Here is a 24781-nt window from a genome sequence, read left to right on the forward strand (position 1 = left end):
CTTATAAGAAATGTGGATGGATATGAAGCAACTGTAGTGATCTCATTGGGTGATGAAGTAATTGTTAGTTCTAGCAGGCATGAGAAGACTGGTTTAATCAGTGTTCATCATTATGTCTGAAAGAGAAGTGCAAAGTTTTGTTGTGCAACTGATCATTAAGTTTTTATTAAATGAAAATGTGAAACTAAGTGAAATTTTTACCAGACTTAAGCTCAGTATGGTGATGAATTGTTTATCTCAATTACAAATGTATAAATGGTGCAAAACCTCTAGTGAAGGTTGTGAAAATGTGGTAGATGAACTCTACTCATATGCTGGTGTTTATAACTCAAGTTAATGGAAAGTGTTTTCGGGAACACAAAAAGATGTCATCTTCATTGATTTTCATATGGAGCAGAAATCTATTAGATTACTATTGCAAGTTATTGAATGATAGAATAAAGCTGGAAATATTATAAAAATGTAGAAGACAACAATCTTGAGGCATGGGTCTCTACCAAGACAATGGCAAGCCTTACAGTGAATACCCTTAGGTATCTGAAATGGGAGCTGCTTCTTCACATCTTTAAATGAATTTGTAGACAGTAAAAAAATTTCGAAATATTGAAGCTATCTAAGTTCTACAATTCTCGTTCTGATAATAACCACTAAACTTCTTCAAAAAAAGATATTTGAAAGTCGGCAGAAAAATAGCAGAAGTTTTTAGATAATGAACATTTACATTTGTATTATTGATATTTGGTGCCAACAAAATTTTGTAAATAAATCTCATTTATTTGAACCATGCATACATTAAGAGTTACTGATCTCCTCAATGTAATGCTAATTTTAAAAAATTCCAGTGTTTTTTTGCATGTGAACATATGATGAAACATATTACAAAGCTATTATGTATATATAATTAGTGGCAGTTAATTGTAACTATATAATTTTTGTCATTTTTACACAATTCTCTTCTTAGCTTATTAAAACTACAATGGTCACTGCCAATGTAGTTATTCAAGGGTTTCTTTCCTCCCCCCCCCCAACTCTCAGAAATATATTTTTAATACTGAATGAAAATAGTATTGTAGTATTCACTTCATGCTGTGCAACTGCTTCAGTACATATTTGAAGTAGTTGCAGTTTATGCTTTGACCACCCTTTAACTTCCTAATGCTTCATATGGTATTCATTTTGCACAGTTTTATCCTAAATAGAAACAAGCATTTGATTAAATAGGACTTGAACTAATAACTTTAATGGCATTTACATGTAAATAACCATTATGCCATGTTACCACCAGAATAGAATCAAACTTTATAAGACAACCAGACTTATAAAGTTTGATTCTATTTTGAAATGAATAACCTTAAGGGTAACAGTATTTTTACTTAAGTACATTTCTTTCCACAATATGGGGAAACTTTATTTCTTCTTCCTTCTCTCATTCCATTTCTTTGTGTCAGACAGAAATCCAGTACATTATGAACAGGATCTAAAAATAATTATAATAGAACCTCAAAAAATCCGGAACTTTTTTCAAATTTTTTTCCCCATTTCCTGGACTGCATGCCATTGTTACTATGTATTTGCAATATATAAAATCATTTGTTTTGCAAGATATTCAGTACTAGTACATGATATAGTACTTAATAGTACAGTGATATGTACAGGCGAAGTTCTATATAACGACCCCATAGGGAAATGAGAAAAATGGTTGTTATATCAAAATGACATTGATATTGATCATTCATAAAATTAGCAATAAAACAAGTAAAGGCTTGAACATTTAGTTTAATTCTACTAATACAGTACAGGCTGGCCTCAATTAACGCGATTAATCCGTCCCGTGAGCGCATCGCGCAAAACGGAAACGCGTTAATCGAATATAATAATCAATAGGAAAAATCATAATTGGTCCTTGACATTCTGGAATGTCCATAAAGAATTTTAAAAATAACTTTTTAACTGTATACAATGTTAAAGATAATGAAAATAATTATAGAATTAAATGTTTATTGAATAAAATAGCAGTTCTCAAACTGTGCGCTGCGGAATATTTTAAATTTTCGAGGGAAACACAGCGATACTCGACATCTGTCGGACACCGCACGAACTACTAGCTCGAGGTAGTTCACAGTTTCAACATTTCTTAGTTGTTTGGACCTAACTACTAAACGGAACTGTTAGGTATTTCTTTTGGTCTGGGTGTGCCGTAAAAAATTACTGAGACACTAAGGGCGCCATGAACCGAGAAAGTTTGGGAACCTCTGACATAAAATACACAATGAAGAAATGACTGTTGTGGAAATATTTGAACAGTGTTGACTCTCTTTTTATCAATCAATTTCCGATAGCCGACAACAATCTTCTCTGGGCCCTGGTGAAATAAATATCGCAAATAACCTCTCAAACCTTTTGTTTGAGGTTCTCTGCAATACGAAAGATTTCATCTAGTTCTTTTACAGTTATCTCCTTCACAGTAACATTTTCATCTGGCTCATTTAAAAATTCAAATTTTTAAATGACTTTTTAAATGCAAGTCTGCATTGATTTTATCAGCGGGAGACAAACAAGTAACACGTCTTCTTCCGATAGTTGATGGAACATACTGAGGTGGGCAGCAGGCAAATGTTTGTTTATTACCCGTCCGACGTGCGGTAAGCTTAACGCACGATTCAAATCTTTTTCAACTATCGCATAAAAAAAAAAAAACAAGATCACGTTAACTGGAAATTTGCATTGTGTAAAGTGAAAATTGGTATAATTTTTTCAAATAGCGGTGAAAAACGCGTTGATCGAACTCGCATTATGCGAGGCCTGGCTGTATAATATAAATTATTTATAATGTGTACTACATTGTTATACAAGAAAATTATGATTGTAAATTTTGCTTTGATTATAGAATGCAGTAAGGTTACAATTAAATTGTAAATTTCACTTAGACTACATACCTATCAAGACTTAACAAGAGAATTATTTCATACTTTAAAATAATCTGTCAGAACACATTATTTCAATGGTAGAACTTATTTTAAAAGAGAATTATGAAGGTGTGTGATAGCAGTTATTTCACTTTCACAGCTGCTCTTTAAAAAAATTGACATACAAGTTTTAATCCTTGGTGAGCATCTTTCACTGAAACTCCTTGTTCAAGCACAGTAAGCTTCATCACAACAAATTTCAGAATATTTCATTACATCTGCAGTGAGTTCCTCTTCATTCGTGCATATCCTGAAACATTCAATGTCTGCATCCACTTCTGTGTAATCTTTGAAGCTTAAGTTTTTCTGTAAGTTTAGGTGATGACGCATGTGCTTAAATATTTCTTTCCTATTATCGAACTGCTCTTCGCAATTAAAAGAGGAAGAGGCATGTGAAACTTCACACATTGCATCATTCAAGGTGGTAAATCCGGCATGTTTGAAGCAGTTGGCAATGATTTTTCAACATCATCCTATACGGATGACGATTTCGCATTGAATTTTTGCTTTCAAGGTAGCATAATTTTGTTTAATAGCATTCTTCGGTAGTTTTTCTTTAAACACCGGATTACACCTTGATCAAGTGGCTGAAGAACTTGCGTCATATTTGGTGGTAGGTACTTGACAGTGATTGCACAAAGGTCATTTACTTGACACTTATGAGTGCAGTTATCCACAAATTTTTCTATTCTTCTCCCTCATCCTGTAATCTAAGTCTGATCTATTCTTAGATTTGTAATGTCATCCATGCCTTTTAGTTTGCTTGATACATATTCGGTAATGTCTTCAAACATTTAAAGCATCAAGGCTTCTGGGATTTCCCAATAATTAAAAGAGAGAGCTTCCTTGTCAGCCATGTTTGCTGCTAAGAGAATGGTAATCCTCTGTTGTTTGGCCTTTTTTCTGCCACTACATTTCTTGCCTTTAAATGCATTTTATCCGGTAGCAATTTAAAAAAATAGTCCAGTTTCATCAGCACTGAAGATGTCATTGTGGTTATATGTCGGCAAAACATTTTTAAACAATTTTCCTTCCATTCGTTTGTAGTGGCAATGTTCACAGCTCCATCTACGGGAATGTTTTATTGCATGCATCATCATTAGCCATTCCAAAAGTACCTTTTCAAGATCTGGATACTTTGCCTTTCATGCTTGAATTCTACCCGGTGTAGCAGATTTCTCTAAACTTTCAATTTTTTTCCAATCTTTGATACCCCACACACTCTTAGGAATGCCAAAATGTTTGGCGATGTCAGTCTTAGAATGCACACCACTACAGCTTGCAAAATCCTAATTTTATCTGTGATTGGCAAAGCTATCCACTTTCTTGGAACCATACCAATAAACATACACTCGAACTAATAAAATGAACTTCTACTCTATGTTCATTTCATTACTGCACTGTGAGAAAAGAGTGTGGGAAACCTTAACAAATGATTTCTCGTGGTCAGGCTGCAAGCTTGTCAGTTACTTCAGTATATTTGAAGCATTGTGTCATTTTGAAATGCAAATATTGTAATAAAAAAAAGTAAAAATTCAGATTAAGAGGTAGAAATTTATGGTTGTTATAAGGAAATCGTTTTGTTTTCATTGTCTTTATAATGAATGTAAAATAGCTTTAGATTAATGAAAAATTGGCGAGTAGCAACTACATAGGATGTTAAAACATTTTGGGATGTTAAAAAGGAGGGTCGCTATAAAGAGCTTTGACTGTATTTAGTTTTTACTGCAATTCAATTGCTAAAATCATATTACACTATTTATATCTCATATTAAAAAAAAAAAAAAAAAATTGGAAAATCACAGTATCCATATGAGAGGCAGCATTTGAACCTGGCACCTTTATTTCTTAAGCAGCTATGTTATCTACTGGACCAATTCATCAGTACAAGTTACCATTTTGGTCTCATACTAATAACTATCATTCTGTATAGCGATCAGAGTTACTGTATTATCCAATAAAAATAATGAAATACTCCTAAATACATAGGTTATATGCATAAACCCTAAAAAAAAAAAACTAATTTTAAAAAAATCCAGTATATGTTGTCTCCAAGGGTGCTGGATTTGTGAGGTTTACTATATTTACGATTTTTTGTTTTCTCTTCTATAAAATTTTCCTTTGATTAATATTTCTTTGATTGGTATTTTTAATTAAGGCATACCATTTTCAGTGGAATCGTTTTCTCTGGATCTTTGAATGAAGATTGAGATTTGCATTTAATTACTTATTACAGATTATTTTATTAAACTAACTTGATGGTTATGATATCACATTTTTGGATTTTTTTTAAGGCTATTGGTGCAACATTTGCAGCAATGATTGGCAGTGGAATGGTTGTTCGCTCTATACCTTATTCTGAGGGAATAGGAGTTAAGCAGATGGCGTGGGTTGTACACAGTGGAATTATGGGAGCTGTTGTTGCACCACTGTGCTTGCTAGGAGGACCATTGTTGATTAGAGCAGCATGGTATACTGCTGGAGTTGTGGGAGGTAAGATTTTTTTTTTTTTTCTGTGTTTATATGAGGTATCTATTATATAAGGAGTTCTTTTTGTTGTCTATGTGGGGTATCTATTATATGAAGAGTTCATTATACATAAGGATAAGTATGAAAGTAATGCCTCCTATTTTTTTTAATCAGAAAATATTCCAATCACAATTATTTTTAGAGATAGAGAAGACAAACTTGAAGATATTTTTCCATGCATTGTAGTTCTTGTCAGCCATAATATGCTTTTACAAAGAGAACTCCAATGCTGAATCAGGTGCTATATTTTCTAGATCATCCTTAAGGTTTTGCCCATGTAACCAGTAGCTTTGGCTTGCTAAAGTAGCAATTACATATGCAATATTTTATGAATATTATAATGTAAAGAAGTTTCATGAATGACTCTGATGCTATGACAAGATTGCACTTGATGAAAACTGTTTGGAGAAATACCCTGATGTCAAAATTAATGAGGTTTCACTATGGTATGATGGCATCATATTCTGAGATTATAAGTTGGCATTATATGACTAAAATACGTTAAGGGCTTTAGCCTCAGGCTGTGAAAGATTTAGACAACATACAAATTAGCATATTTTTGCTAATTCAGAGTTTAGCTGCATACTAATATGATGCATTTGCACTAACTTGTACGTTGGCATTATATTTAATTTTCAGTATTAAAATGGCTAATACTAATGATAAGTCAAGTTTCTTAAAACAATAAAATTAAGAAATTCTCTACTAAACATTAGTGCAATATATTAAGCACACTTTTTCATTCTATAATGGAAATGGAACATGATTAGAATCTTTTGCTTATCTAATTAGAAGTCATGAAGGCCAGCAACTAATCATTCTCAAGTATTATTGCTTTAAAAAAAAAGTTCATAAATAAAACAATTTCATGAAATTGTAATCCATTAAAGCAGTAGTTTTTTAAGAGTGGTGTTGGTATTTTAGGATTCTACAAGCTTCTTAAAGTAATGTCATAAATACAGCATGGCTAATAAATTAGTGCATGATTTTATACATGATTTGTAACTTTATTCGTGGCACCTATTCAGCAAAACTTTATTTCAAAACAATTACTCATCATTTAAGTTTTTTCTCCTAATTTTGTAGGTTCATAAGTTCCTCACTAGAAGTTTTGTGACTGACCGAATAGTAATGGCAGATTTCAGTGGATAGACTGAGGCAGACCTGTGAGTTTGCCTCCACTCCATATTCACTTGACATCACCCCCATGTAGCTTTCATTTTTGGGGCTGTGGCAAGGACATTATTTATATTTCTCTTCTACCAAAATCAGTAAAGGAATTCATGGTGCTGTGATGAACATTAGTTGAAATATGCTGACAGGTGTAAGATTTCCTTCAAATGGGATATATTCATTACTGTGGGAGTTGCATCTAGTGCCTGTGAATTTAAACATGTGGCTTTTGTTTGTGCAGTAAGTCTTCGTTGAGTATGTGGCATAAATAAAAAGTTATAAGCTCTTCAAATTGTCTGCTAATTTATTAGTTACACTCTGTGGCTTTTTTTTTTTTTTTTATACTCCAAAGAATGCTTTTGGTGTTAGAAGTTTGAAAATTGGTTTTAAGCGTAATGGTTTAATGCAAGTGTGGTTGATATCAATGCATAGAAATAAAAATAATATCAAAGGTTTTGCAGGTGTCAAAAAATTTGTTCAAGCATAATATTTAATATTAATGTATGATGGTAATGACCAAACATCATCTTCAGCAACTAAGTTGGGAGATAATGCATGCGTTGCTACAATTGGTCAGAGATTTAGCTAATAATATTTCATAGCGCACATTCTTCTGGCCAACTGCAATGTTTACTTGCGTTTCCATTTGTATTGCATTGCATTATTCCTCCATGGCAGCTTAGTGAGCAATGCACTTCACCACCTGCAATTCTTCTGTAGAGGTCTGGGTTGGCACTTCCGTAGCCAGGTGGGCAGGAGCAGCAGTGCGTATCACGTGCTTCTTGATTAGACTGGGGTTCGAGCCCATGACCAAATATGGAGGATGCGGAAAGTTCAGGGAATGACCACCGCATATCCCCAGAGCAATATGGCCTTAGTTGCTAATGCTCCTAAAAACCAAATAACAAACAAAGAACAGATCTAGGTTCTATTTTTCCCTAATGATTGGAGCAATTATTCTCAGTTGAGTCTATCTAGTTAGTCAATATTAGACAAAAGAGTAGGGCTCCCTTGTGAGTTATTTCAGATTTTTTAGCCTGTGCAACATTCATATTGGCCTGTGACCAAACACTAAGCAGAAAATTCTGCATACAAGATACATAGCTTGGATATAAACAACAGTCTCTGATGCTGCTGTTAAAAATAATTTTGAATTTCAAATAATTTACATTGCAGTCAATCATTGTCACTTGCATTCTAAAAAGCTAATTAGTGTAATTAATAATGTAATAATAAATAGCCCATCCATACCCTCTAAGCCAAATTCTTAAGAGGGTATGGATGGGTGAAGTGTGTAATTTTTTTTTTTTTTTTTTTGATGTTTTATAAGCTTGCTTTTTTGAATCATTTGCCACTACTAATACTAAATAGTATTGCAAAGAGTTATATTAAGTACTTATTAGTACATTTTGTTTGTTTCTAAATTTGTAAATATGGAAACAAACAATTACTGTAATTAGATTTCCTGCATAAATATGCAGGAAATCTAATTACAGTAATTTCTTGCCTGATTTAGTTTTTGTCTACTTCACATTTTTATGTACCAACTTTTTTATAATAAAAAAACTTAATTCTACAGTCATTTTTATTTAAGATAGAGATATATGTATAAAAAAAATGTGATAGTTCAATCTTGAGACCTTGCTTTTTAAGGTTGTTAAAATGGGTGAGAAAGGTTGCCAGCTTTAATGTTTGTAAGATTTTCTGCAAATATTCTATATCAGATATTTTTATTTTCTGAGTCTCACTGCAAATTCAATTTTTACAGGATTATCAACAGTTGCAGCCTGTGCTCCTAGTGACAAGTTTTTGACTATGGGAGGACCTCTTGCAATTGGCTTAGGGCTTGTATTTGCCTCTTCATTAGGTATGGAATTTAAGCTTTTATTTAATTAGGAAAGTTGAATTTAGGAAAAAAGTTGCAAAAAACCTTTCAATTTTAGTTACTTAGTAATATAGTATTAGTGCAGTGAAGCCTAATACTTAAAGATGCATAAATTTCAATATGAACATTAAAAATATTGTACTCATTCATAAATTAAAATTACTTATGCAGTTCTAATAAATTGATTACTCATTGGTAAACATGTAGAAGACAAACTTACCAGTGAATTTTATGCATATCCTAGTATGATATGTTTTGTCACCAAAAATGACAAATGATCATTATAAAAAAGAAATACTAATTACTATAAAACAAGTTAATGCTAAAATTAGAGTTATTATGGCTAGGTGCTGCATTGCTACTTGAATACCAGGACACCCTATTATTAAAGTAAAAGAATAACCAATTGTCGCATTAACTTTTTTTGTGGTGATTGGTGTTTCTTTTGTATAATAGGCTTGAAGATATAATCATTTTTTCTAACTATAATAAAGTTACTTTTAATCTGGATATAACACGGTCTGCTACATACAGTCAGTCCTCGTATAACACGTGTTTACACTACACGAATTCGATCATACACAATTTATAAATAGGGGAACGATATCGTATGTAACACGAACCGAATTCGCTTATGCACGATTCGCCTTTATGTTTACAAGAAATGGCAGTCGAACGCGGAATCACCCCAACCGAAAGCAACACGATAGGAATGAAGAGAAGATTCCGAAAATGTATTTATGTTTTTTATATCAGTGAAGGGGGAACACATTTCACCATAATAACGTAAAATCCCACACAATTCCAGCTATCGGTATTATCGCAAATGCAATTATATCGAGTTTATACTACCAGTTTATAACAGATTCCACTAGCAGGAACGCAACTGGAAATTGTTTTTGTTTTATGGTAGTAACCCCCAGAAATGTGCTTTAGTAAAATGTGAGCTAATGAGGTGTTAATAGAGTTGTCTCTGCCTTTACGGTGTTGTTTAGTCAGTTGCTACACGCTCACAGCTTTGTTTGTGTGTATCAAGCGTGCATCCTCATTTTGTAATTGTGCTTTATTCCTTGAAAATGAGTAAAATACTTAAAAGGTGTGAAAAGGAAGCGTCCTGGTGAAGACACTACAGATTCAGAGAAAAAGAGAAAAGCAATATCGATAAACAGAGGTGGACTGGGTCAACAATTCTTACCCAGTCCACCTCTGTTTATCGATATTGCTTTTACTAGCGTTATAAGAATTTTACTAGCGTTTATACTCAAAATCACACCGGCCTCCGACCTACCACAGTTTCGCTGTTATGGCCAGTCTGCCTCTGTCGATAGAGAAAAAAATATGAAATTGTGAAAACTTTGAGCAAAATGAAAGACCATGTGATATTGTACGTGCTACAGGCCTAAATGACGCAATACCGAGAATTACAAAGAATGCAGAGAAAATAAAAACTTTCAGAGCAGGAACAACTCAAAGTGTAATTAAAATCCATTAGATTAAGACACAGAATTGGAAGAGATGGAACAGCTGTCATCTGTTTGGATAGAAAATCAAACAAAAAACAAGTTTGCTTACGATAGAAGCAAAAGCATTAGCAATATTTTATTACATAATAGTCGTAATAAAATACTTATTTTATTACGATTATTTATTGTGTTTGATAATGTTTTAGTTACAAATGTGTGTTCAATCTTGGGTGGTCAGCACCTAACTCTATTTGTCCCATAGGGCCTGTTGTTTTTATTGCACGATTTTGCGTTGCATGAGGGTTTCTAGAAACACAACTATCGTGCTATACGAGGACTGACTGTATTTATTTGTTCTCTTCTCCTCTTCCCTTTTCTGTGTTTTTCTGTTCCATTCTTTCTTTAGTTTGAATGCTTGTAATCACTTTGCTTTCTTAGTTAGGCTCTAATTTATTCTGTCATTTGGTTGGTATTAATTATTTGATTTATTTATGTTAATTCTTTTATTATGATTTAGTCATTTGTGTTTGGTTTTGGTTTTGACCTGTCTGTTGGATTGATGTTCAGTTTTTCATTTTGTTTGTTACTTTTGCTTATTTAATCTAAAGCAGAAAATTATTTAATTAAATGATTTCATTTTGCCCATTATTTCTTTTTATGTTTGGATCATATGGGACATCTGTTGATATTTGGCCGTATGGTTGTCAGTGACTGAAATATGACCTTTGTCAGAGTTCACAAGCACTGTTGGCACTGTGAAGAGTTAGTGCTTGCGACTTCCTGTCTTTAGTTAATTTTATTTGGAACTGGCACTCGTACTTTAGTGGTTGCGAGTATGTCTCTTTGGGTAGGAGGTTGTGCACTTGCACTATGGAGGGCAAGTGTTGCTTTTTCTTTTAATATTTGGATATCTTATTATTCAGGTAGAGCCATAGTACCTTGCCAATAATAACCTTAATTGTAGCATTAGCTGGTTTTCTAGTAGTTGGCCATTTCTTTTTCATAAATAGCCTTGAAGACATTAACCATGTTTGTCTAATTATAATAAATGATCATTGATTCTGGTTTTTATTTTTTTTACTCATTATATATGGTGATATAAATCTGTCACAAAGTGTATATGAAGGAAAATATAACATTCTGCACAACAGAACAACAATAACAGTTTATCCTTTTATCCCATTTCAGTGAAAAGGGATAAAAGAATAAATTGATAAGCCAGATAGTAAAGAAAATTGAGCTGGATCATTGGCCCTATTTTCTGAACAGAAATAGTCAATGCACAGTGATGTCTAGAAATGTTTGTGAGATTCATAGTCCAGCTAGACAAGTTTGCTGTCAGGAAGGGTGTTTCCAAGTCTGCACAACTGCATATTCATGTACTTACACACACATCTGCAGTGCCACTGGAGACAAGTGAAATCTGGGTTTCAAGATTGTGTGATTCCTAGGGCAGCATTTTGCAACTAGTGTTTGGTGGGTACTTTTCACTTGGTATTCCATGATGAATAAATTTTTACATAATTTATTTACAAATATTGTCTGTGTGAATATGAGGAAGACTGCTCTGCAGGATTTTGGCTGCCAGAATCATCAAACCATAGATTTCTTAATTTTTTCCTGTGGACATGTCTTAAAGAGTGGTCATTTGTGAACAGGCCATACTCAGTTGAAGAACTAAAGGACACATCACTGTGTTGTTAATTTCTGACATTCTCCAGGTCTCCACCTTCAAAAATTTAACGCAGAATTGCAGACAACACTTCTAGCCTCTCTTAAAGTGCATTGTGACCTTTTGTAATTAGTCTACATGTCAACCTAATTATGTTGTTCCTGCAAGTGTGGAAATATATGCAATTTTATGAGTTCAGTGACTTTAAAAATACCCTGTAGAAGTTTATTGATACTGTTGCATCATTCGTTATTGTGGTTAGGAAATGCCTGCAAATTACTTTTTTTTTTTTTTTTTTTTTTTTATATGAAAACCCCAAACACGAAAGGTATCAAAACCTATAGTACTTAGTACCGTGCATGGGTTGAAGGAGAAGTATGGGGGGAGGGGGATGCCGGAAACTTTGTTCTAGAGACTAAACATGAGTTTCACCACTAGGTTGGTTGATTAAAAATCCATTGATGTGAAAATGTTTCATCCTGGTCCCCCTTTCCCTAATAAATACCAAATTCTGTATTATTGTGCAGTCATGGTTGACCCATTCAAGTAAAGTTTAGGTTATGTTTATTATATTCTCTAGAATATTACTGCAAGTAATGTACTGTCAAACCCAAGAGCCAGAATTTTTCATGTGTGTATGTCCAAGAAGTATTTGTCTTTGCATGTTGAATGAATATAATTTGTATTAATATGTATGGAATATCAGACATTCCTACTGAATGTGCAAGGATTATATTATTTAATGTAATTCATATTATTGTCTAAAATCAAGAATTTTTTGTTTGTTTGCAGGTTCAATGTTTTTGTCTCCAGCTACAGCCCTTGGTGCAGGCCTGTATTCTATCTCAATTTATGGTGGTTTAATTATATTTGGTGGTTTCTTACTTTATGATACCCAGAGGATTGTTAAGATGGCTGAGAATTATCCATTATATGCCATTAGACCATTTGACCCTGTTAATGCGTGAGTATCTATGCAAATAACAAAATGTTTATTACTGATCGTGCATTTCTAGTTACTCCTATAAGGGAATGATTTGAATTAGGCTGTATTAGTATAATTATGTCACATGCAAGAAATACTATGCATTGTTAGACTGTTCTTTAATAAAAGGCTTTTTTCATAGGATAGATCCACTAAATATGCAAGTAAAATTCACACAATATACCATGGTATTATTAATAACTAATTTATTCTGCAAAGGATTTATGATGCAAAAAAAAAATCACATTATGAAATTCTTTTGTACTAATTACGTATGAACTTGTATGGGATTGAGGGATTGGCATAGATTCTGTAATATATGCTTATTCCTCCATTGTTAATGCCTTCACCACCCTATAACAAAGAACCACAAATTCCAGTCCACCCTGTTAGACTGGGACCTGTGGTTATTTTACAGTTCTTAAAAAAAAAAAAAAAAAATGGAACACTGTAGACTATCAAAAAATTGAGCAAGTGCACAAACTGTTTACTTTTTATTTCGAGCATGTAGGCCACTTGATATAACCTACATGTAAATCCTTGTTTGACTTGTCTATATTGGACTATCGTCTTGGTCAGCTATAAAAGATTTTATTCAAATACTTGATTATTACTAATATATATTTTTAAACTTTATATGGTTATTGAAAAAAATTATTAAAAATCACTCTTTTTTGTAACTTAGTGAATCCTGCAATCACATGATTCATTGTGTTGGGGTGTTATGCATGGTTGAAATTTGCTAAGATGCTCAATAAGCATTAGGATTAAAATAAATTAGGATTAAAATAAAATGCTAATAGGTCAAATTTATCTTTAGATAATGTTGCCATTGAACTATCTTTTAAGTAAGTAAGAAATTAAGATGCAGTTAAATGGTTTTTATCAAGGAACCAGAGATTTTGTGAAATATACTATTGAATAATCATAGAACAAGGGGGGAATTGAAATTTTTTTTTCTGAATATGAAAGGGAAGTGGTACAGTGTTAAAATTTTCTGTATTTAATGTATAACGCTTCAAACAGTAACCTACCAAGTTTCTGTAGTTTCAATTATGTCTTTTTTTAATTACAGGTCCTGAAATCAACAAATTTGTGTGATTGAGGAAAGATAGACAAAATCAGGTCATGCAATCATCCAATATTTGGGGAAAAAAGGCCTAATGCAAACACAATTCAGTCATATCATCATATGATTACAACATTCAGTCATATCATCATATGATTACAACAACTCTGTGGTTAAGAATTGGGCAGCAAAAATTAATTAAAGGAGGGAGATCCTGGAAGATGATCCATACTGTGGAAGACCTGAAGTTTCTATCACGTTTTTAAGTGTACATGATCTGGTGATGAGTAATGGACAAGTGACAGTTCTGTGCATTATCAGCATCTTTGGCATCTCATCTGAACATGTGTACATCATGATAACGAAGGTTGTTTGCTATGAAAAATGTGTCGACACAATGTGGCCCAAAGTTGTTGACAGAAAATCCAGCAAATTTCCTTGCAAGGATTGTGACCATGGACAAAATGTGATCGATCACTCCAAAGAGTAGAAACAGCTCCTCTCCCCCTCCAAAGAAAGCCAAGTCAGTTCCTTCTGCTGGCAGTGATGGCATCAGTTTTTTGGGATGCTGATGAAGTTGACCAATCTGATTAATTCCCATCCTTCTAGAGTTCACATAAGTAAAGAACTCTTTGCTGTTTTTCTTTGCATTCTTTGCCAAAGATTTCTCATAATCTGCCTTTGCCTGCCTAACCTCCATTGTGACTTGGTTACAGACCAGCTTATATCTATCATAGGCTTCCTTGTCACCTGTTAATTTATATGTATCCCATGCATTTTTCTTCTCTGCCACATGTCTCATTAGTTCATCTGACATCCACTTAGGCCTAAACCTTGAACAATATTTCTTAGTTGGTATGAAAAGCCTAGTAGCTGCCAAGATTAATTCTTGGAAGAATTAATGGTTAAAGAAGCACTACAGGATCATCTAGACAAGACTTCAGTTATAGCTTGGACACAGCATGGGTTTGTTAAGGGAAAGTCTTGTCGGACCAATTTGATTGGATACTATGATGTGGTCACAAAGGAACGGGATGCAGGGAATAATTTTAATATCATATATTTGGATCTTAGAAAAGTTTTTGATACTGTTGCACATGGAAGACTGCTGCACAAATTGGAGCAGTATGGCATTGGAGCCAAATTACTGCTATGGATAAAGGGATGGTTGAGTGGGAAGAAGACAGAGTGGTAATCAATGGACAATGCTCTTCATGGACTAATGTTATTAGTGGAATCCCCCAGGTTCAGTGTTGGGTCCATTGTTGTTTCTGTATTTATAAATGATATTGATGATGGTATATCAGGCTTAATGTCCGAGTTTGCAGATGATACAAAGGTTGGCAAGTTTGTTAATGACACTAATGCCAGTACGCTGCTGCAACAGGATCGACAAAAGTTGAGCAGATGGGCTGAGAGGTGGCAACTGAAGTTTAACATTGACAAATGTAAAGTACTGCATATGGGAAGCAGTAACCCCAGAGTAACAGTATCAATTGTGTGGAACTACACTGACAGTGGTAGAGAATGAAAAGGATGTGGGGGTAATTGTGCAGGCAGACATGAAGTTTTCTGAGCAGTGCAGATGGTTTGCAAGACTAGTTCATGATGTCTTGTCATTGATATACAGGATTTTTTTTTTTTTTTTTTTTTTCTAGCAAGGATAAGGAGGTGATTATCCCCTTGTATAAGGCAATATTAGGCCACACCTTGAGTAGTGTATACAGGTTTGGAGGCTTCATTTTAAGAAGGATGTAGAGCTGCTGGAATGAGTACAGAGAAGGGCAACAAGATTAGTGAATGGAACAAAGAGTTGCTCTTACGAAGAAAGGCTTAAGTTTTGCAAATTACAGTGTCTGGAGACTAGGCACCTGAGAGATGATCTGATTGAGGTGTATAAAGCCACGAATGGTTTGAGCATGCTCAATGCTGATGGGATTTTTCCTCTTGCTCAGAATAATTGCCTAAGAGGGCATAAATTCAAAATGAAGAAAGACAGTTGTAGTAGAAGTTCATAGCTTAAATAGATTCAAGGCAGAACTAGACAAATGTTTGGAGCAAGTGAATGGGTGAAATGAGAATGGGGGTTTTTTTGGCTGATGCTATAGAAGCTTGCTTTCTTGCATCATGTGCCTTTGCTAATGCTAAAAGTATTGGTAGTTGATTATCTTCAAAAAGTTGGTCGTATTGCACTGATCTTCTGAGGTGTTGTGTGAAAACATTAAAGACAAATGCCAAGGATAACTCATCAAAGGAGTCTTGTTCCACCAGGACAATGCACTTGCTCACAAGTCTGTCATTATCATGGCTGCATTGCATGGTGCAGGCCGACCGGGCTAGCCAGGTGGGTAAAGTGCCTGCCTAGCAACCCAAAGGTCGCGGGTTCGAATCCCGCCTCGGGCTTGGATCAAAGTACTGCAAAAACCTTGGGAGGTGCATTATGGCCACAGAAGCCGATGCGCCAAAAAACAAAAAAAAAAAAAAAAAAAAGCATGGTTCAGCTTTGAATCCTTGGACCATATTCACATATCTAATACCATCAGACTTTTACTTATTTCCTAATTTGAAAAAGTACCTGACATGCATCCATTTTGCCACTGAGAGTGATGTTGTTGCTGCAGTGAATGCATTACTGGAGTACCAAGAGAAAACCCTTCACGGCTGGTATCAATGCATTGGTGGCAGAAAAGTATTATTTAAAATGTATTGACTCCAAAGGGGACTATGTAAAGTAACATACCAGAATCCTCAAATAAATCCTTCATACTCAGGCAATGAACTTTTCAAATACCTCTCATAATCCATAATATAACTAATTTATTTTAATCATTCAGAAAAAATTAAGCTTTGTGTTTTTGGATTTCAGCTCATCATGAGTGATAGGGATTTTCAGCTCATAGCTAACACTTTTATTTCAAAACATCCCACTAAACTGCAAATGGATGTTAAGTCCTACACTTTAATTTTGTTACTTTAGCTTTCACTGGAAATGAGTGTATAATAGATTTTTCTTGTAAATTTTGGGAAATGAATTAGGAACCGTTTCTAGTATTATGTAGGTCATTATGATTGTGTTGTATTGTAGTAGCAAATGAAGAGTTGTTGCCTTGCTGAATTGTTAATAATAAATGCTTTAGCATCCTTATCAGCTAGGTCAAGCACACATGAAAATAATAAAGGCCAATTAAAACTTGTTTTCAGTATATATTGTTGATTATATACACTTAATAAACTTGTGTTTGGTGGAGATTTGTTGATTAACTGAATGTAATATATCCTGACTTAATAGATGATTGGAGAAAATGCAGCTGTATTGTGAAATTTATGGCACATTAAATATTGTGGTTAGTAATAAAAACCTTTTCTTTAATTTGACAGCTCTATCTCCATTTACTTGGACACCCTGAACATTTTCATGAGGATTGCTATGATTCTGGGTGGAGGAGGATCATCTCGCAGAAAATAGTCCGTGTCTCCAAATTGTATAGCGTGCCATTTCAAATGAAATACTGGAAAGTTCAAACTAAACTAGCTTTATTTTGTACAGATATAAAAAACTTTTTTCTTTTCTTTTTTTCTTTTCACTTTTCTTCAAAATAAAAAATATGAAATTACTTTCTTTTTTGTTTCATAATTGTTATTTAAATTTATTTCTATGATATGTAATCAGCAACATCACACAAATTTATATATGCTTACGGATTTCTCCTCTTCTCCACTATTTCTCAGAACTATTTTTTTTTATCTATCTATTTGGCATTGTTAATTACATGCATAGGGCTATTCAAGAATATTCATGTTTAAATTTGTTAAACACCTTTTTCTTATACCCACTTATTCTATCATTATTTTGGCAGTTTTGCACTTTTGTAAATACTTTTACTAATACTAATTATCTTATTACTAATATCTGCCCACGGTTCAGATTGGAGCAATGTTAGTATATAAAATAGTTCATTCCAAACTAGATTTTCATTATTTGTTCTTTATCTTAGTTATCTATCCCAAGAGTTAACGAACATAGATGTTTCTTGCAACATTCCGGTCTAATCAGTGATCATAACATCTTTATGCTTTAAATACGTTTCTTTAAAAATGTAAATGCAAGTGCTCTTCATATTTTGATTTCGCATACTTTCGAACTGTGCGCAGTCTTCTGTCTGTCTTGTTAAATTGATATGTAGCTTTGTACACATTTTAATTTGAATCACTCATGTCATTTTGTTGTCCCCACTCTGTTACAAATATTAATATTACAATCTTAAAGTTTAAAAATAAAATCATAATTATTGTTATCTATATTATATTGTGTTCATATTTATATGTACGTTCAATACCATAATCAATTTAATTGCTTTTTTTTTTAACATATTTTGATGTTAATGTATCTTGTAAATAAATATCTTTCTTCTTACAGTCCAGATGCTATTGCTCATTGGTTAGTTTTAAACTCTTGAAATTATTAAACTTTTTCCTTCCTGGAGGCAATTTGGTATTATTGCTGCTTATTATGTAACTGTTGACTTTTTTAGTTGCATACCCATTTTACACAGGCTGGCCAGCATTTATGCATCATTAGGATTATAATTTGGTAAGAGCTTCCAGCATATGAATAAAAATTGATGTTTTTTTACTGAAATAAAAAAAATTTCAATCTTTACATTAAATTGCCAATTTAATATTAACAAATTAGAAAATCGGAATAGCCTATGCTTTTGTTAATTACACGTTGCTAAAAATTGTGGAGTGTTTGAGAGAGAGAGAGAGAGAGAGAGAGATCAAGCAAAATGTTTATTTCAGATGAACAGATGAATTTATTAAGGCAAAATTCCTAACTAATTCAAAACAGATTCTGTAGTAGGAATGTTTTTTTATACAACAAAAAAACTACAAGTGTTTTGTTCATCACAAAACACTGCTCATAAGAAAATCTGCTGTCAACAGAAACCATAAAAGGATTCAAAATGTTATAAATGAATGGCATTATGTAGGAATTTTTTTATAAATTTTTATGTAGAGCAAGGGAATTATTCGTATAGGGGTCGTATATGGAATAGATTCAAATAAATTTTGAACTGTCTTAAGAAGAATAATGGACTATTCTTCGTGGAGGTGAGGTGTCCAGTTTTTTGCTCCTAACTCCATTGCAACTTCAAGCTTTTACCATCAGTAACAAGTGGCTTGGCAATAGTGATTTTTCCATAAATTTCAGCTTTATGAAGTTGTTGCCAAACTTTTGCTAGAAACAATTGCTGAGGCTGACATCATTCTGCAGTTATTTTTGAGGAAGTAGTTTTTGTTTCTTTACAATCCTTTTCGGTATCTGGCAGTCTTTCAGTCAGTTTTGATTTTCTGCCACAATTTGTCCTATCGGATTTTGTGTTTTTATAATTGGAGAATGTAGTTCAAGTTTCGTTGATGACATGAGGACTTTTTATGAGCCTTTTTCACAATGTAGCTGAGTTAGTCGGTCTCAGGTGAGAGTATCATGGTTTTTTCTCCCAGACACAAGTTTTTCATCCAGTTAACAGAAAACACAATTTAGAGACTGATTTATGTACATTTTTATTTCACTTCTAAGTAAACATCAGCTTTTATCGTCTGTCCTTCACGGTACTACTGCAAGAAACAAAACTTACATATTCATAAATGCATCACAAAACTTTTACTTTCATATCAGGTGTTTTCATTATTTTGTCTACACCCTATATATGGATATCCGTTTAAATGAACACAAGAAGTTATATCATTACGTGAAAGCATATCATACGGGGATTTAAAGTGAATTACGACCGGTTGCGAATTGGAAAATTGATGCTGAACATCAGCGATTGATTTGTCAAGAAATTTAGCATTTGAAAAGCGAACTTGAAAGCCTTGTATCAATTTCTTTATTTTTTTTTTTAAGAATAACCTGGCATTCGGTGGTTCTACAGACAAACTTCGCTGCTGATAATTCAAATTTGTTAGCTCTGGTAGAATCAATCTGCAAAATGGCTGTACTGACCACTATTGCCTAAAAAGTATACAAAATGAACTTATAAAATCCATTAGAGTACCTCAAATTATTCAAGAGGGAACAAAAATAGCTATGCTTTTCTGTTATATTGGATTGCACTCCCAATTTGAATCAAATTGCAGTAACAAATTAGGCTTATAGATGGCGCAATATCCATTGCTGCCAATTTAGGCACACCTACCTAGTAGCGTGTTGAGCCTTCAAAACAGCCTGAATTTGTCTAGATATGGATTGAAGATGATGCTGAAAATGTGCAGGAATGGAGTACCATGGTGACATGAGTGTCATGCAGTTCCTTGAGATTCAACAGAGGTGTAGGCCTGCAGCAAACAGCCCTTTCCAGCTCATCCCAAGGATGTTCAATAGGATTGAGATCCAGGGGACTGAGCAAGCCACTGCACCAAAGAAAAGTCATTGTCGTGTTCCTGGAACCATTCCATAGTGATTCGGGCTTTGTGTACCTGTGCATTATCCTGCTGGAAGTACCATCTGAATGAGGATAAACTGTCAACATGAATGGATGCGCTTGGTCAGCAACCATGTTTAGTGCAATGTGGCATTCAGACGAGAATCTATGGGTATCAATGGACCCAACGTGTGGCAAGAAAACATTCCCCACACCATAACACTGCCCCCACCACACTTGCACAGTAATAAGACATGACTGGTCCATGGATTCATGTTTTTTGCCAAATTCTGAATGTTCCATCAAAGTGATGCACCAGGAACTTTGACTCAGACCAAGCAACTGTTTTCCAATCCTCGATAGCCCAGTGCTGGTGTTGCTGTGCCCACAGGAGGCGTGCTCTCTTGTTCTTCATTGATAAAGGTACACGATATGGCCATTGGCTGTTGTAGCCCATTTGTGACAAAGTGCGACTAGTGGTCCGTTGCGATATTTTGTTCTGTGCACCAAGGTTGTATTCTGATTGTGTGACATTGTGGCCCATCTGTTTGCTTACACAATTCTAGCCATCCTCTGACCTCTCATCAAGCGATTTTCTTCCACAGGAGTACCGTTGAGAAGATGTTTTCTGTTCGTTGCACCATTCTCGATACACCCTTGAAACTGCAGTGCGTGAAAAGTTCAGAACTGCTGTTTCAGAGATGCTTTGTCCGGCACATCTAGCACCTACTACCATGCAACGTTTGAAGTCCGTTTACTCTCTTTTCCCATTCTTGCTACAGTTTGTACGCTTAACTGATACTATAAAGCATTTATATCCACAGCTGTGGTCATGTGACTTGCAATATTTCTGTACAATGCAGGGGTGTACCTAATAAAGTGGCAGCACAATATATGTGAAAGAATGCTTTCAGGTCATTTAGAAATGCCTGTGGAACTATAGGAGCAAATTTAAAAGAACTTAAACAACTGAGAGTGGTCTGATATTTGAAAATTGTGGACAAGACTGATAATGGCACGATATGATGAGTCAAAATGTACTCAGTCTAGAGTTCTTTGAATCAGCATTGAAAATGCTACATTTGGATCACCCCTCAATATAGTGGTTTCAAATTTAGTATTAGTAATGGCTGCATGGTGCAAGAAAGCCTATGGCTTATGCTGCACCAGGCAATAAAAAAACCGAATAAAATGATAAAAAAAAGAAAAAAGGAAATTCAACCTATTATCCTATGCGTTTCCTAACCAGAAGGTACTATCTAGATGACATTTGAATTTCCCCAAACTGTCAGCCTCTACCACCCATGTAGGCAACTTATTCCAGTAATTTATAACTCACTGGCTAAAATAAAACTTCCTGCAGTCCCACCTAAACATCTCACCCCATAACTTGAATTTAGAAGAACTCTTTATTGCATACAAAACAAATTTACAAATACAAACATCAAATTTATGTCCCTAGTTCTAGCATCATTTCTAATCTTGAAATTTTCGTCCTCATTCATTTTACTGATGCCTCTCAGAGCCTTAAACACCTCAATCAAATCTCCTCTAAGGTGTCTAGTTTCCGAAATCTGCAACCCACATATTCGAAGTATTTCTTCATAAGGAAGCCTTTTGCCGATCTCACCAGGCGAGTTACCTTTCTTTGCACCCTTTCAAGAAGCTTGGTGTCTTTCTTTAGGTGCGATCTCCATACTTGAACACAGTATTCCAAGTGTGGTCCAACCAAAGCCTTATATAATGGGATTATCACGTCCCTATCTCTGCTTGCAAAAGTTCGATAGATCATCGATAGGACACCATGGGCCTTCCTTGCAACCTGTTTACAATGCTCAGAGAATTTCATGTCTGACCGTATCATAACACCCAAGTCCCTTTCCTCCACTACTGGGTTTAGTTGAACTCCACCAAGTGAATAAGTTATTTTGGGATTACTGTATCCCAGGTGTAATACATTACACTTTGTTGGATTAAAGCATAGCTGCCATTTTTCTGACCATTCCTGAAGTCTCTAGGTCTCTCTGAAGAAGCTCAGCTTGACAGTGATCATTAACTACTCTACCAATTTTAACATCATCTGCAAATTTAGACATCACGCCCTCTATCCCTTCATCAATGTCGTTTATGAAAATTAAAAACAACAGTGGTCCTAATACTGATCCTTGGGGAACCTCACTTCTTACATCAACCCAATCTGAGGAACAGCCATTTATCACAACCCTCTGCCTCCTGCCCTGAAGCCATCCTGATATCCATCTAAGGATTTTCCCAGTGATTCCAACCTGTTCCAGCTTATAAAGCAACCGTTCGTATGGGACTGAGTCAAAAGCTTTGCTGAAATCTAAATAAACAATGTCGAAATTATTCCCTAAATCCAGTTCATGAGTGACCCTTTCAAAATAGCGAACCAGATTTGTTAAACATTATTTTTCCTTTGCAAAACCATGCTGAGTACCCTTCGGAATTTCAATTCGATCCAAATGATTCTGAATTCCACCCTTGATTATTGCCTCCATGATTTTCCCTACCACTGAAGTCAGACTGACAGGTCAATAATTTCCCACTTCAAGCTTAGAACCACCCTTATGTATGGGAGATACATTGGCACTTTTCCAATCCAACGGACTCTCCCCAGAGTCTAGTGATGCTCGCATAATTAGCCTCAATGGTTCAATGCACTCACTTGCTGCCTCCCTTAAGATAAAGGCAAACTGCAGCCATTATCAACCCACTGCGGGATGGAAGCCTACTCAACAATTCATGTTGAGGGAAATGGACCATAATCTGCCACGCTGGTCCAGTGCGGTTTGCAGATCGACCATATTTAGCAGTCAGGGGCTTGAACAACAGGCTACTCAAGGAGCGTGTGCTACTGCACTCCACTCCTGACCACTCGGCTACGGAGATCATAGGATATATTCCATCAAATCCAGGAGCCTTACTGGCCTGTTGGCTCGAACGTTTTTTTCATTAAATAATCTTGCAAAATTTCAATATCATTAATTACATATTTTTCAACTTCCCTCCCACGATTCCCCCCCCCCCTCTCTCTCTCTCTCTCTCTCTCTCTCTCTCTCTCTCTCTCTCTCTCAGGGTAACTCGGGAATTTCTTTTTACTGATGTAGCATAAGCCTCATGCTTCCTTGCGTCATATGGTTAATAATAATAACAATAAATTTCCCATTGCCACAAAAGGTTTTTCTTCTGTAAATATCGATGCAAAATAACTGTTGAGTTCATCTGCAACGGAGCTGGTGTATTTAATACTATCCCTTTTCCCTTACGTAAAGGTCCGATCTGGTTTGTCCTGCTCTTCTTAGCATTTATATATGTGAAGAATTCTTACCCCCCCCCCTTTGGTCTGTTGCTAGCGATTTCTCATAAACTGCCTTTGCCTGTCGAACCTTTACTGTGGCTCTGTTACAGATCATTTTGTAGCTGTTATAGACTTCAGTACTTTTTATTGCTCTATAACTTTTCCATACCACCTTTTTCTGCTCAAGTAATGTGGCAACTTCACTATTCATCCAACTTGGAACCCTCCTCGTGGAGTATTTTTTTTAATTGTAAATAAGCATTCAAGGCGTCTGTGATTAATGTTTTAAAGCATACCACAGTTCAATTGTATTCGTTCTCTCTGCGATATCTAACCAGTTAATAGAGGCCATGTAGCACCTTAAGGCATCGTAATTTCCTATTCTGAAATTAAAACCCATTCCTTTGCCTTTTACTACTGCTACCTCTCTCTTCATCATCCAGCGTAGAACTCCGTAATCACTTCCTGCTACTGGTTCCTCTACTGTCAGCGCTGATACGTCATCTGATTCATGAGTGATGATGAGGTCTAGGATATTCTTTTCTCTAGTACTTTCCCTGACGTGTTGATACAAATAACAGTCATCTAGATGATTTAAAAAATTTTTTCCCCATGTCTAGTTTCCTTCCCATTTTCTCCAATCGATTAGAAGCAAATTGAAATCGCCCATAATAAGACATTGACGCTTACTTGCCCATTCCATTTGCATGTAGAGACTTTCGTCATAATTTTCACAATCACCTGGTCTGTAGATTACTCCTACTCGCATTATACCTTTGTTTCCAACCACCTCACACCAACCTCCGTAGCCGAGTGGGCAGGAGCGGGAGTGCAGTAGCGCACGCTCTTTGAGTAGACCGGGGTTCAAGCCCCTGGCTGCTGCATACGGTCGATCTGCCAATCCGCACTGGACCAGCGTGGCACATTAGGGTCCATTTCCCTCAGCATGAATTGTTGAGGAGGCTTCTATCCTGCAGGGGGTTGATAATGGCTGCACTTTATTTATTTATTTTTTTTTACCTCACACCATACAGATTCTATACTAGCACGTGAAACGTCTGAATCCGGGAGGGCTATCGTCCCAAACAGGCTACTTCTGATAAGAAGAATAATCCCACCACCACTTCTAGCTACTACCCCCTATCCTTTCTAAATAAATTATACAAGCCGTACTGAAACTCATCATCCTCTATTTCTGGGTGGCACCATGTTTCTATAAGTCCTATTATGTCCCCGTTACTTGTTTTAACCAGCAGTTCGAATTCGCTCATTTTATTGGCGACAATTCTAACATT

The 24781-nt window shown here is 35.1% G+C and overlaps 1 protein-coding gene across 1 annotated transcript in view; it reads left to right on the forward strand.

Annotated features, from left to right (window-relative positions):
• Nucleotides 1–17357, forward strand: part of LOC150083683 (growth hormone-inducible transmembrane protein-like) — a 43156-nt gene extending 25799 nt beyond the window's left edge. The window contains exons 5-8 of the mRNA XM_090378124.1: nucleotides 5261–5459; nucleotides 8437–8535; nucleotides 12481–12652; nucleotides 17121–17357. Coding sequence (XP_090234250.1) covers nucleotides 5261–5459; nucleotides 8437–8535; nucleotides 12481–12652; nucleotides 17121–17208 — 558 coding nt within the window. The 3' untranslated portion in view covers nucleotides 17209–17357. The remainder of the gene's footprint in view (nucleotides 1–5260; nucleotides 5460–8436; nucleotides 8536–12480; nucleotides 12653–17120) is intronic.
• Nucleotides 17358–24781: the final 7424 nt, after the last annotated feature.

Source organism: Mastigoproctus giganteus, chromosome 7 (genome assembly GCF_048544385.1).
Source record: "Mastigoproctus giganteus isolate SK-2022 chromosome 7, ASM4854438v1, whole genome shotgun sequence".
In the NCBI taxonomy this organism is placed as follows: domain Eukaryota; kingdom Metazoa; phylum Arthropoda; class Arachnida; order Uropygi; family Thelyphonidae; genus Mastigoproctus; species Mastigoproctus giganteus.